This window comes from Trematomus bernacchii, unplaced genomic scaffold (assembly GCF_902827165.1).
Source record: "Trematomus bernacchii unplaced genomic scaffold, fTreBer1.1, whole genome shotgun sequence".
Classification (NCBI taxonomy): Eukaryota; Metazoa; Chordata; class Actinopteri; order Perciformes; family Nototheniidae; genus Trematomus; species Trematomus bernacchii.
The window spans coordinates 15,136,014-15,150,006 of NW_022987593.1; the positions used below are offsets into that span (position 1 = coordinate 15,136,014).

At 41.7% G+C, this 13,993-nt stretch overlaps 1 protein-coding gene across 1 annotated transcript; it reads left to right on the forward strand.

Annotated features, from left to right (window-relative positions):
* The first annotated feature begins 488 nt into the window (after nt 1-488).
* On the forward strand, nt 489-12,627 carry LOC117481818 (SERTA domain-containing protein 2-like). Its single transcript, XM_034129714.1, has 2 exons — nt 489-754; nt 11,058-12,627. Exon 2 carries the CDS (start codon nt 11,062-11,064, stop codon nt 12,001-12,003), a length of 942 nt encoding a protein of 313 aa, XP_033985605.1. The 5' UTR covers nt 489-754; nt 11,058-11,061; the 3' UTR covers nt 12,004-12,627.
* The last annotated feature ends 1,366 nt before the right edge of the window (nt 12,628-13,993 follow it).

Here is a 13,993-nt window from a genome sequence, read left to right on the forward strand (position 1 = left end):
AACATGTCTCTAGACATGTTTTGTAAATAATTCGGGTATGGTGTGTTTATATATAAACACACCATACCCGAAAAGGAGCAGGGAGAAGAAAATAATGTTATATTACCTGCCCCTTTCTCAAAAAATAAATAAAATAGAAATAGATTCTCTCTCTTTTTGCCCTGATCCATTTATATAAAAACCTGTCTAAAAATGATCTGATCAGATTTTGGCCACTTTATGATGTCATAACGATGTTTTGGCTTGTGTAACCATTAGCCAATCACCAACCAAGGTAACTAAGAGGCAAACACTTCAGAGACATGTTCTGTATATCTGAGACCTGTAATATATTGATGAAAAACAGTATAATAATAGGGGACCTGTAAACAGCGAAATTAACCGGAAACCACTTTTATTTTGAAGTCTATCACCAGAAGTTACGTTAATGGCGCTTCTTGCCGTCTCTTAACCTAACCGCAGCTTGACTGTCTTTCCCCGGTGACACATCTCCTCCTCTCCTCCTCCTCCACCACCTCCACTTCGCCATTGTGTGCGGAGCTCGGTGAGTGTTGAGGTCGAGGCAGCCGCCGCCGGAGAAGGAGAAACGATGGCGGAGTAGAAACTGACAATTTAAACGGACTAACTGCTGGTTTCTCCTCCATCTTCTTCCCTTTCTTCGTCTTCCTCCTGACCGTAAAACAGCTCCTGTTCCCGGCCTCACCGACGACACCCATGCAGCAGAGGAGACCCTGGATGGGACTAGCTACATGTGGTGAGTGACAGACCACCTTTTATACCCACTAACTTGTCCTGGTGCTGCCCGGCAGGAGAGCCGTTTGTCGGTCACAGTGGCAGCCGTTGGTCGGTTATAGAGCCGTTAGTGTTGTAACTTATGAGAGAAAGCTGCTGTTATTTTATATAGTGTTAAAAATATTTGATTGTAGTTAAAACCATTACTTAAACAGGGGCTGACTGGTTAACAGATAGATAGATATATTTGTGTATACCTTTACATATGTTCCTTACTCTTTATTTTTACTCATTGTTATTTGTATAAAAAGGTACTATATAAATAAAGTTTTATTATTATTATTATTATGTACTTTATTAATCCCAAATTGGGTAATTGTTATGGCACAGCAGCATTTTGACAGTCAATGTACAATAATTACAACATTTCTTAAAAATAGAATAGAAATAAACCTTTTAAAACAATAGCCTACATATTCTCACTAAAAAAGACATACATTCAGAAGGATATTATAACATACAGAATACATTACTCTCTAATAAACCAATCATAACAATTGTGCACATTAACTTTCAATTAAAAGTCAAATATATCCTAACAATCAGAAAGAGTACATTTTTTTAGATGTAGAAAATGTAATGAGAAGAACCGTATTTCCCCACGGTGCTGTGTGGAGGTTGTGGCCGGGTGTGGGTGCCTGGTGGCGGGCAGGTGGCGGGGAGCAGCCGGTGGCCTGGAGGTCCGGAGGGTCTGGGAACCAGCTGCTACTCTGACAGCTGCAAACCGCGCTCACTGTCACCCGCAGTGATTTATATTTACCAGAGTGAAGAGACAGACATGTGAGCAAGTCTTTAGGTCAGGGAAATGGTGAAAACATGGCTTTTAAATCCCCAAAAATGTTGACAGAAATGACTTTTATCCTCTGTAATGTAACGTTCAATGATTGGTCTTATAAGGGTTTTAATTCACTTAGTTCTAGTAGTCATCTAAAGCTGCAATGATCATTTAATAACACATGTGTGTGCAACTTGTATAATCTCAAAGTCTTTTTAGTAATTTTTTAAGCAAAAATGCCAAACATTACCTACTACCAATATCTCGATGTGATGATTTGCAGTTGTTCTTTGTTATATATCACAACAATTGAATCATCTTCAAGTTATCCAGATAAACAAAGCAAATAAAAGACACTATAATGGGGCCAACTATTTAACATTTCCAAACAATTGATTGATTTATCAAGGACAAATTCCACCGATTAATCAATAATGGAAAACGTATTTAGCTGCAGCCCCTCCCACTTTACTTCTCTATGTTCTGGTATGAGTATCAACAAACACACCTGTCATGTCCCCAGCTTGTGTGATAAGTAACTCATGTTTTTAATATTAATTAAATAGACTGAAACTTGATTTTTGAGGCAGATACAGGCTTTGATATTTTAACCATATGTACTGAATCAGGCCAACTCTTTAGACTTTCTACTTTTTAACAATCAAAAGTATAATAATCAATAAATAGATAAAGTAGTATTTAGTGTGGAAAAGCCTGAACCGGAAATACATTTTCACCTGTCACCAATGACATCCTCAACTTGTCATGTGTCATATTGTTTGATATTTTATCACTAAAATCCACTGTGTAATCTAGAAGCCCTAATGTAATGATATCTAGAATATAATGATCGTGTGTGAACTGCAGTAAATAAACAAACCAAAAGATAATGGCCTTAAATTCCTATTTATAAAAGGGATATCGGGAAACAATACACTTTCAATTTAAGAAACAACCAACAAATGCTTGCTTTCTTAATGTCATATGTAACATCCACTGTTGAACTAAGCAATTTGATTTAGTTTACGGGTTCACTCCAGGTGAAGTTAGTGTGAGTTGTAGACATCAGTTTGACTGGAGAGTTTACGTTTTATGGCATTCAATAGTGGCCACAAGAATCGGAGAATGAATGTATAAAAAGTGTAAATGATACCTGTATACATGATTTGTTACATTTAGACAGCGTGTATAAATCCAGTGTTGCAGAGTTGTGTTGACACTGGTTGTGGTGACTCAGATCTGCAGCTGGGGGATCAAAGGTCAGTGCTGTAAGTTTCCTGGTGTGGAGTCGAGCTTTAAAGAGAAGAATGTGGTGTGGAGCAGCAGCAGTTTAAAAAGTGGAGCAGGCGGAGTTACAGCAGACTGACAGACGTTCACTCTGCTCGCAGTACAATCAGCACTTTGTGTGTATTATGTAAGACTTCGACATTGGACTCACACACTCTGCAGGATGCCAGTTACACTCAACTCTGATATAAGATGAGGAAGACACAGCTGTGCTGCTTCTCTGTGTGCTGCAGTGTCTACAGCTTCAATTGGCTGATCCAGTTAATCAATTTCCTTATTTAAGTCATTCATAAAGTAACAGGACTTACTAGTGAGGCTGTAGTTAGTCACAGTGGTGCTTAAAGGGGTCTCTCCTGGGACATGTCTGCATGCTTTCATGTTCACAAGGCTCTTTATTTTTCTCATACTGCCTGTGCTGCAGCACCTCTTTTCACCCTCTGTCTGAAACCAGAGCCCAGTCTGCTCTGATTGGTTAGCTGGCCGGCTCTGTTGTGATTGGTCAACCGCTTAGAGATGTCCCGCCCCTTAGCCTATCACGTACAATGTGTTGGAGCGCTAGCCAATAGGAGGCCAATGGAGACGTTTCAGGCGGGGGGGGGGGAAAGAAACTCCCTCTGCAGGGAGCACAGGGATTTTAGTCTTTGCAGACCATTATATAACTATATAACACACTACAGGAAAGGGTTAACCTAACCTGTTGAAAGCACATGTTAAATGCTAAAATCAGCACGCCAATGTACATAATGCAGGAAACAGTAAAGTGTCATCAATACAAACTCTTGAATGGTAACCAAAACTAAATATACAGAAGCCAGAGTAAGAAAACATTTAATAATGATTCATATATATTATACTATTTGCATAACATTCAGACTACACTTGAGGCTGATAAGGATGTTATTAGTTTGCATGTTTTTGGTAATAAACCAAAGTGTTGGACACTAATAAACCTTCATGTTTGGAGTAAAGTTAAGCTTGAATTATTTTGTATTTACTTCTTTTACACACCTCTGTTATGACCAACACCCAAACAAAACACATGACATTTCTCCTAAGTTGCAGTCCATGTCATTTCTGTAACATCAGACTGACTCATCGGTGACTCAAGAAACTGAAACATTAAACAGCTTGTGTCTCAGTTTCTGTATGAAGTGGGAGCATCAAATATGCAAATGATTTGTTTGCTTTTTATCTTTGAGCTGAAGTGACTGCTGCTGGACGCCCTGTACATGATGACTCACACACACACACACACACACACACACACACACACACACACACACACACACACACACACACACACACACACACTGGAGAATATCCTGCAGTGTGTTGAGGAGACGTGAGCAGCACACATACAGGATTTCTCACTTCCTGGAGTCTTTCTGGAGTTTCCCTTTAAACACAGTTATCGACAGAAACAAGGAACACACTTATATTTTTATAGCTGAGTTATAACTAAAGAGACACAAATACTAAACCCTCACAACATAAAGTTAAGAGAACTGGATGTTTAGCTTTTATTTTAGTATTTGTTTGACATTATAAGAATGAGAAATAGTGTTACCAATTAAATTGTGGGCCTAAAATGAGCAACGAAAATGTATTTTACTTCCTGAGTGCAGTAATTATAAGAGTCTCTTTAAACAGGTCAGTGTGCAGCAACAAGTTCCTACATGTCAGGCAGAGCAGCGTGGGCACACACACACACACACACACACACACACACACACACACACACACACACACACACACACACACACACACACACACAGTAGACAAACACAGTATCGGTTCCTTTGAGTCATGATAATGATTTAATGATTTCACCTTTTGGGTTTTGATGCTTTTTGTTTAACATGGAATCTGTTTCTCTGTGACAGCTATGTGCAAATTCAAACTCTAGTGCGGCCCGCTCCATAAAACTCTTCAATTGACTGCATCAGTATCATTCATTTACAAACTGGACACTAAAAAGATTTGTTAGTTCTTTTTCACAATAGACAAAGAGACACCCACACAAACTCTCTCTTATGTCCATAAACCTCAGATCTGACAGATAAACCCCCCGGACCTGTGTCTACACCTCTGCCAGTGAGAGTCATTATTAAAACTATGTTGATGCACGCTTTTTTTAAGCCGCTCTCACACAGCCGCAGCTCCTCACAGCTCCAAACATTGGCGTACATTCCCAAAATGTGTCATTTGGATGAAATGATCACATGTTGGTAATATCAATGAGTTTGTCACCTGACAAAGTGTTAAAACTTCATTCAAAAGCTTAAAAACAGTTTCTTAAATAAAGTCGTTTTCATTGACGTGCAAAAGTGGGAAGCTTTTCTTTTTGTTGCAGACTTAAAGCAGCAACATGTCCCTCCTGCACAGAGCAGATAGTGATCATCAACACGACCCCTTATCACAGCTTATGTAGGGAAAACCAGGACAAGAGCTTTTGTCTGTTATCTGAATTTAATCTCTTAACCAGATCATAACTGGGAAATAGGAGTGAATTAAAACACACACACACACACACACACACACATACCATGTATACATCACTTCAGGGGACATTACATTGACTTACATGCATTTCCTGGAGACTTATCCTAACCTTAACCATAACCAACCCTTACCCTAACCCTAACAAAGTCTTCACCCTAAAATTAATGATTCCCCTCATGGGGACCTCCAGTATGTCCCCATAAGGGAGGCGAGTCCCCACACGTGACTGTGTAAACAGATTTAGGTCCCCACAAGTATAGTAATGCTAGGCCACACGCACGCACACACAAACACACACACACACACACACACACGCACACACACACACACACACACACACACACACACACACACACACACACACACACAAACACTGTCCACAGGATACAGCTCCTGTAAAGTGTGCACTGCAGGAGTGTGTTTGTGGAAGAGAAAGATGGCGGTCACTGTGTGTGTGTGGGGGGGGGGGGGGTCGTCAGGATGACTAAACACTGAAGCGGCTGAGCAAGACATTCCTGTGGAGCCGCTGCTCGGGAGGGACACGGCTCCACAGTGAGACAGAGACACGCTGACCTCACTGTCCTCTCTGAAATCACAAGGTGTCACACACAACATGTCTCTCTGCATGTGACATCACACCTGAAAGGAGTCTTACATCTTAAAGTGGACCTATCATGCTATATTTGAAACATATATTGTAGGGCCATACCTATACAAAACATGTCTGTGAAGTTTTTTTTTCAAAATACCAAACAGTTCAGCCATTGTAGCCATGCCTCATACTGCTCAAACCCCTCTTTTGCAGCCCTGTTAGAGAAACGCAGATCTTGGGTCCTTAGCTTGAAAAAATATAAATAGGAGGCGGAGCTAATGCCTGATCAGAATTCTACTGGAGATAAAGTTAAATTCTGCTGTGATAAAACGCCATCCTGTTCTAAACCACATCAAGGATTATTTCTGAAACAGTATGGAGCTCAAATGCTTTTTCTCTTGCGGGTTTATCACAAGGTGAGTTCTTTTTTTATTTCCTGCTTTTTAAACAGCTCTCCAGTACAGGTTAGCTCTGAGTGTTAGCGAGGCTCGCTAATGTAAACAAAGACGAGATTACGTCCAAAACACGTCAGGCATTGTTTCTGATAGCAACTCTCTGTGGGTCCGCCGCCGATTTGACGTCATATCGGATGGAATCTGTATCCGCTCGTTGTACCCCCGTTTTTAAAAGATTTGGGTACGGAGGAAAAGAGAGGGTTTTATTTTCTGACGCTGCGTGAGTTCCCCGACACACCGGGGACACATATGTATGTATAAAAGACATCACAAAGTGCATTTTGCATGATAGGTCCCCTTTAAATTAGAAAAGTAACTTTGCTGATTTTAGTTTCATTTACGCTGAAGCAGCTGATTTACAAACAAGTCAAGTCACATGACTCTGAGGTTGCTGGTTTCGTTTTTGGTGTGTGCTGTGACTAATTGTATTACAATTTGATGTTAATGAATGTTTCTCACGCCACAGGTGAGTTGTTACAGGTGTGTCAGCGGTTTCTGGAAGATTAAGAAGGAAAATATGCAGAATTTTAAACAACTCTGAACAGGGACGTGCGCAGACATTTGGAGGGGCTATTGCTCTAAACTGGAAAAAGGGCCTCCCCCCCGAAAAAAAACATAAGACCTTTTGAAAAATTCTAACTTGTTTTTAATGTAAAAGAAACCAAACGATTTTTACATTAACTAATTTGAAGAGTAATTCACATTATCATCTCATAACAAAATAAGCTAAGGCGACTACTTGCATTCGGTAGTTCATAAAAGGAAAACCAGGGACATTTTTTGTTTTGCGGTCCATATCTCATTAAAATATCTAATGTTAGTAACTATTAAAGAGAAAATGGGGACAATTCTGTTTTAATGTAGTTTGACCAGACCATTGTAACTGCTGTGCAGACATACTGATAAAATAGGGCTTCTAACTAATTACCTTAAATAAACTCACTAATTAATGAAACCAGTTCAATATGCATTATTCTTATTCTTATCATTCTTTATGAGCGCAGTAACGGTACGGTATCTAATTACTTATTTATTTAGTATTCCATAACTTCATAACAGAGATGGTCAAACTGAAGTAGAGACATGGCAGAAATCCTACAATGAAGCGGGACAGTGAAGTGTTCTCCTGAGAGAGGGCGATCAAGAGAAGAGAGATAGGGAGTTTACAGATGAAAAGACAGAAACACAATAACAAGTATATTTAGGTGTTTTTTTGTAAATAACAGACGGTGTCAAGAGGAAGATAAGTCCCCTGGTTTGTCGCCTATACTCTAACTGCCATGAGAAAACTCAAAATCAATTTTCCAAAATCCGACACTAGAGGTGGTCTTTAACGCACCGGCAGATGACAGCGCTGACAAGGTGTGTTTTATCGCAGCGAGACGCTACAATACTAATTGTAGAAAAAATAAATAATAAACTCGTCAGGGCAAACGGGCCGTTGCCCGGGCAACAATAGCCCGTACCTGTGCACGTCCCTGACTCTGAATGTGATCAGTGTGAACGTAAGCCAATTGTCATTACATATTTTGGCACAACTTTGAAGTTAAATAGTTTGAAGTCATTTTTAAATCAAACGTACCTGAGATTTGATTCTTCCAGCTCCTTAAATGTAAAGATTTTCTCTTTTTCTTTGTCCTATTTGGTAAAAAAAAGGGGAGAAAAACATCAGTAACGATGTTGAGTGTTTAAGAAAACTCAAAACGTCTATCTATACATCCGAAAAAGTTTGTTGTTCTCACCCTGAACGATGCATAACAGAGCTGCAATAATAAGTTGATTTAGTTAATTGATAGAAAATCAATCAGCAACTACGAGAGATTACCGATGCATTGTTTCAAACAGACTCACTGCATCGGCCTGATGAAGGTCGAACACCAGAATGTATACAATAAATGTCCCTCAGCAGGTTGGACACATGCAGCAGTTAGTTTTGAACTTGTGTTGCACTCGTCCCTCTCCACAAGTCTCATTGAATATAGGTGTGCAAAATCGATTTCAGTATTCTTTTTTAATTCAAATGTACTGACTAAATGTGTTGACTAGTTTGGTCTTAACAGTGAAGTATCTTTCATATCTTTGGGTTTTGGGCATTTGATGACGATACCTATGTCTCGAGGAAATGGAAAGCCCGAAAAATAATCAGCTAATAGAAAACTATCGATATTTGCAGCCGTAACTGGAGATAAAAACTGAAATCACTACATCAAACTCACCTTAGATTTAAAAACGAGTGGATCCAGGTACCTGAGGTCACCTGGACAGGAGGTCATGTGACCACCAGAGTTTATATACTGAGTCTCCCTCTGCACTGTGAGAGCAGAGCGCTGTAACACAACACCAGCTCTGATACTTTACTCAATGGAAAGGTATGCAACACACACACACACACACACACACACACACACACACACACACACACACACACACACACACACACACACATACAAACACACACCTACACACACCTGACCTGTCAGATCTTCATGACAAAGACGACATGTTTTTTTACTCACAAATGCAGAGTTTCTGAAACTATTTTGGGATTTTCACTTCATCAGACAGACAGCTGCCAGAGGGGGAGAATGGGGGAGGAGAGAGAGAGAGAGAGGGGGGGGGGGTAACATTTTTGAACCTCTGTCAGTCACAAGATTCAGTCTTGATTTGAAAGGATGCTCGATCACAGTTCAGTTTCATTATGAAAATTACAGACAGACAGGGGGGAGGAAAACATCTCTCTCTCTCTCTCTCTCTCTCTCTCTCTACCTCACTCTCTGTCTCGCCCATCACCCCCTCACCTCGTCCTCTGGGTGTCGGAGCAGATGGCCTCTGAGGGGCCCCACAAGGGTCTAAAGCAGAGAGGAGGCGGGCGAGCACATGAATAATCATATATAAGATGTGTGTGTGTGTGTGTGTGTGTGTGTGTGTGTGTGTGTGTGTGTGTGTGTGTGTGTGTGTGGTGTGTGTGTGTGTGTGTGTGTGTGTGTGTGTGTGTGTGTGTGTGTGGGTGTGGGTGTGGGTGTGTGTGCGCTGCCTCTTTCAGTCTCTCAGCACTTTCAGACCCCTGTTGGCCGAGAAATAGCGAGGTCACCGGTTCAAATCCCCCCCACAGCTGCTTCATCTGCACTCAAACAGAGTAAATAAGTACACACTACTCAACTACTCAAGTACTCAAGTACACATCCGATGTTCCTTGATTAGCATATAATGTAAAAGAGACCTTTTTGGGGGGGTTTTCCCTCACTTCAAACTGTCCAAACTACCCCTTTAAATCCCTCTACCGGATGAAGGTCAGAGATATCATAAATAAAGTAGTAGTGATTGAAAGTGTTCACGTCAGTTTCTAAATCTGATACAACTATGTTATATTCTTAATTGTGCATAACATCTAAAGGTGTGTCATGAGTGAGGAAGGTCTGTCATTTTTCACACTTTGTTATGACCTTTAACATTAATGTAAAGGTCATGACATTTCAGAGGCTGATTTCACATAAGTTTCACATTTTTGAGTCACTCAATTGTGTGTGTGGTGTGTGCTGTGTGTGGTGTAGTGTGTGGTGTGTTGTGTGTGTGTGTGTGTGTGTGTGTGTGTGTGTGTGTGTGTGTGTGTGTGTGTGTGTGTGTGTGTGTGTGTGTGTGTGTGTGTGTGTGTGTGTGTGTGTGTGTGTGTGTGTGTGTGTGTGTGTGTGTGTGTGTGTGTGTGTGTGTGTGTGTGTGTGTGTGTGTGTTTCAGTACGGAAGTGGCCTGTTTCCTGTGTTTTGTTGTTCAGGGAGTCAGAAGGTGTCAGACTGACTCCCACCCAATCAGCTGACTGAGGCTCACATGGGAGCAGGTCAGCTGACTGCTCACACACACACACACACACACATTTCTCATCACAGTTTGTGAGGAGGCCGCTCATCATCCAGATTTGATTTCTCCAAAGTTTCAAAGCCCAAGAAAGACCCTTAACATGAACTTTTTGCCTCAAAACACTCAAAACTATCATATATACTTTACAAAGTATTCAATACCTTCATGTTGTGTAAAGTCAATGCTTTGCTGTGATGAAAAAAGGGTTTCACGATATTGGAGGTAATGATCGGTTTGAAATATGATTCGCATTATCATTGAAAATAAAATGAAATTATCATAATGTGATTATTTTTATATTGATGGATCTGTACCGAACAAGGATTTTAAAAAATAGTCTGTAGAATACTTTTGCAGCCAGCACTTCTCTGATGAACCACAATATTTAATTATAATACTTTTTTTTTTGCATATTTTGCTTTTACCAAATATTGTGCTTCCTGCAACTTTCCATATTGAGATTTCATAACATACGGTCCATTGTGCATCCCGAGTATATCATATTTATTTTCAATATCTGTTGTTGCCACATTTCAGTTTCTTCGTCCGGGATAAATGTTTTTCTTCATCCGTGAATCTTTGATACTGTGCAGCTTTCTCTCATTTATGATGTTGGTGCAGTGGGCTAGAGCGTTGACCATCAGATCAGATCATCAGTTCGAAACCCGCCTCGGCCGCCACTGCGCCAGGCCGTTGTGTGCTTGGGCACTTCACCCTAATCGCTCTAATAAAACATTTAATGAATTATCACTATTATTCTTGTGGCCTCTCTCTGACCTCTGTCTCCGTCTCTGTCCTCAGATCCATGTTGGGTAACGGGGTGAAGCGTAAACTTGACGATGATGAGGACGTCCTGGAGGAAGAGCGGCGCCCCCCCTCAGGAGGCGTTGTGTTTCAGACCTTCTCCGCCCGGCAGACCCTCCTCAACATGTCTCTGATGAAGCTGTACGGCCCGCGGCCCGCCGACCTCCGCCTGCAGCGCCGCGTGCTCATCAACAACGTCATCCAGCGCATCCACAGAGACTTCAGGCAGGAGGGGGGGGGCGTCGGGGCGCTCTTCTTCTCCTCTTCATCAACTGTGAGCGAGGACGAGAGCTTCCATCAGCCTCCATCTTCCTCCCCATCTTCCTCATCTTCCTCCTTCAGCATCCTCTCCTCCTCGATGTCCGGACTGCTGACGGACTCCTGCCTCACCCCCGCCTCGCTGCTGGAGGAGGATCTTCCCATGTTCTTCACTCTTCCACCCTCCTCTTCCTCCTCCTCTTCCTCCTCCCAGCACCTGCTCCTCTCCCCCAGGATGCCACCATCGCCCTCTCCGTCCCCCAAAGACAGCTTCTCCTCGGCCCTGGAGGAAATCGAGGAACTCTGTCCTTCCTCCTCAGAGTCGCCATCACCGCCTCCTGCTCAGGTTTTATTTGATGTTATCATGAAGGAGGAAGAGGTGGAGAGTAAACCTCCTGCTCTTCCTCCTCTTCCTCCCCTTCTTCCTCTTCCTCCTCCTCCCTCCCAGTCCCACTCCTTCCTCACTGACTTCACCCTGGACGACGTCCTCTTCACAGACATTGACACGTCGATGTACGACCTCGGCCCATCAGGAGCCCCTCCTTCCAAGATGGCCCCCATGGTGACGGCGGACGATCTGGTGCGTTCGATGTCGGGTTTCGGAGCGACGGGCGGTCAGAACCAGCCGTTCAAAATGGACCTGGCCGAGCTGGACCACATCATGGAGGTGCTGGTGGGCAGCTGAGCAGAACTTAGTGACGCTTTTGTTCATTTTGTACAGTTTTCAAAGTAACAACGGGCTTCACTCTGGGTCGTCTGGAGGATCACAGCTGCTGCGGGAAGTCACTGATAAATCACACGAGCTGGATTTCACACGGAGAGAAATCCACTGGAGGTTTCAGGCAGGTGGTTGTGTTAATGAAACTTAAGTTCAAAAGTAGTAAACACGGTATAAAGGCCTGGTCAATATTTGGTTTTAAAGCTCAGTGATGTAGTTAACGCTTGTTTGTGCCGAGCTACAGGTAGGAAAAAAAGGCCTTCCAGCTCTTTTTGGTGCTTTGACCAAAACCAACAACCTCTAAATAAAACAAGGCTATCTTTCATAATAGCCTTGTTTTACTTTAGCCTAAATGCTAGCACTTAGCAGCTACAAAAGCCATGGAGCTTCTGGTTCTCAGGGCTTTGAACTAGCTAGCTTGCTAACTGCATAACAAACATGTTAGCTAAACTGCTAACAGGCAGAACATCCTCACAGCTATTCATCCTCATGAATAGAGTGCCACAGTGACGCGTCCTAAAACCAGGAAGTAAGTTAGCATTTTACCACTTCCGGTTCCTTCGACAAAAACCAATGACATTTCTCCATAAGATTTTGGAAAATAGCTGGAAATAAGGTCTGTGGTTGACACAAATTGAAGAGACGGATCACGTTTTGTTCAGCCGGATAATCTCCACATGTCTACCCTACTTTTATAATTCTCCAATCATAAATCTAATCGATAGATTTATGATTAGAAAATGATAAAAGTAGGGTAGACATGTGGAGATTATCCGAAATTGCATTGGTTTTTGTCGAAGGAACCGGAAAGAGTTTACTCAGGACGCGTCACTGTGGCACTCTCCTAAACTTTGTATACCCTAAAAGAGGACGTTTAATTAACTGGATAAAGGAAAATAGCTTATAAGCTACGATAGCATCCTCCTTTTTTGCCAAGACAGCTTGCTATTTGTCAATGGTGCAAATAATAATGTCCAAATTGAGTTTAACTTGGTTTGGATTTACTGATTTTCCTGCAGATTGTGAAGCTCTGAATGCTGGATTGACCAGGCCTTTAATGTGTGAATCAGATGAGACCAATCATGTGTATAAAAACACACACCGCAGCGTTAATCCCTGAGTTACAGCATTGAGAACCCTGAGCTCCACACTGAGGACCCGCCGTGTGAATAACTCCCTCTCAGAGACACAATGAGCTCAGAGTTTGTCTTCCAGCTCCGATAACTCCGGCCTGAAGTCCCGTTTCCTACCGCTGTCCGAGAAATTGTAAAGAACAAAAAGAGACTTTTTTTCTACCGCCGGTGCATGTTTCCACAAATATGAGATGAAGACAGAAATCTCAATAGCATTTATAAAAAAAAAACAATCCAGTGCCTTTTTCTAAAACCTCGATCACGCCGTCACGTCTTGCTGTCGCTCGTCACGAAGCAATACCTGTTCTTAATTACCCACAATGCATCATGTTATACCTTTTGAAGAGGATCCCGCCTGCAGAGATACTTCGGTCCAGAACGAGTGTGAGAGCATCTCGACGTGTGTGAATGTTGAGCTATTTCTATTGTTGTTTTTCAAACGGAAACATAACGTCTGATGTTTTTATGTATTTTTCCACCAATCCAAGGAAAAAAAGCAGATAACATATTATATTTATTTGTGTTTTTATTGGATTTGACAACAAGGAAACATATATAATAGCAGCAGACTTTAAGTTTCTAGTTTTCATTTTCTTTAGCCGGTTTGTTGCTCATAATATCCGACTTACTTCCTGCCTACAGATCGACTTTGTGTCTGAACAGTAATCACTGCTGTTGTTGTTGTTGTTGTTGTTAAGTCTGTCACAGTTTCTGGTTTAAAAACAACCTTTACTTTTGGAAACACAAAGAGGAAAACATCTTATTGGTTGAGTTCAAACCTGAGCTAAACTAGGAAGTGTATTTTAGCTGAAAATCAAGGAACT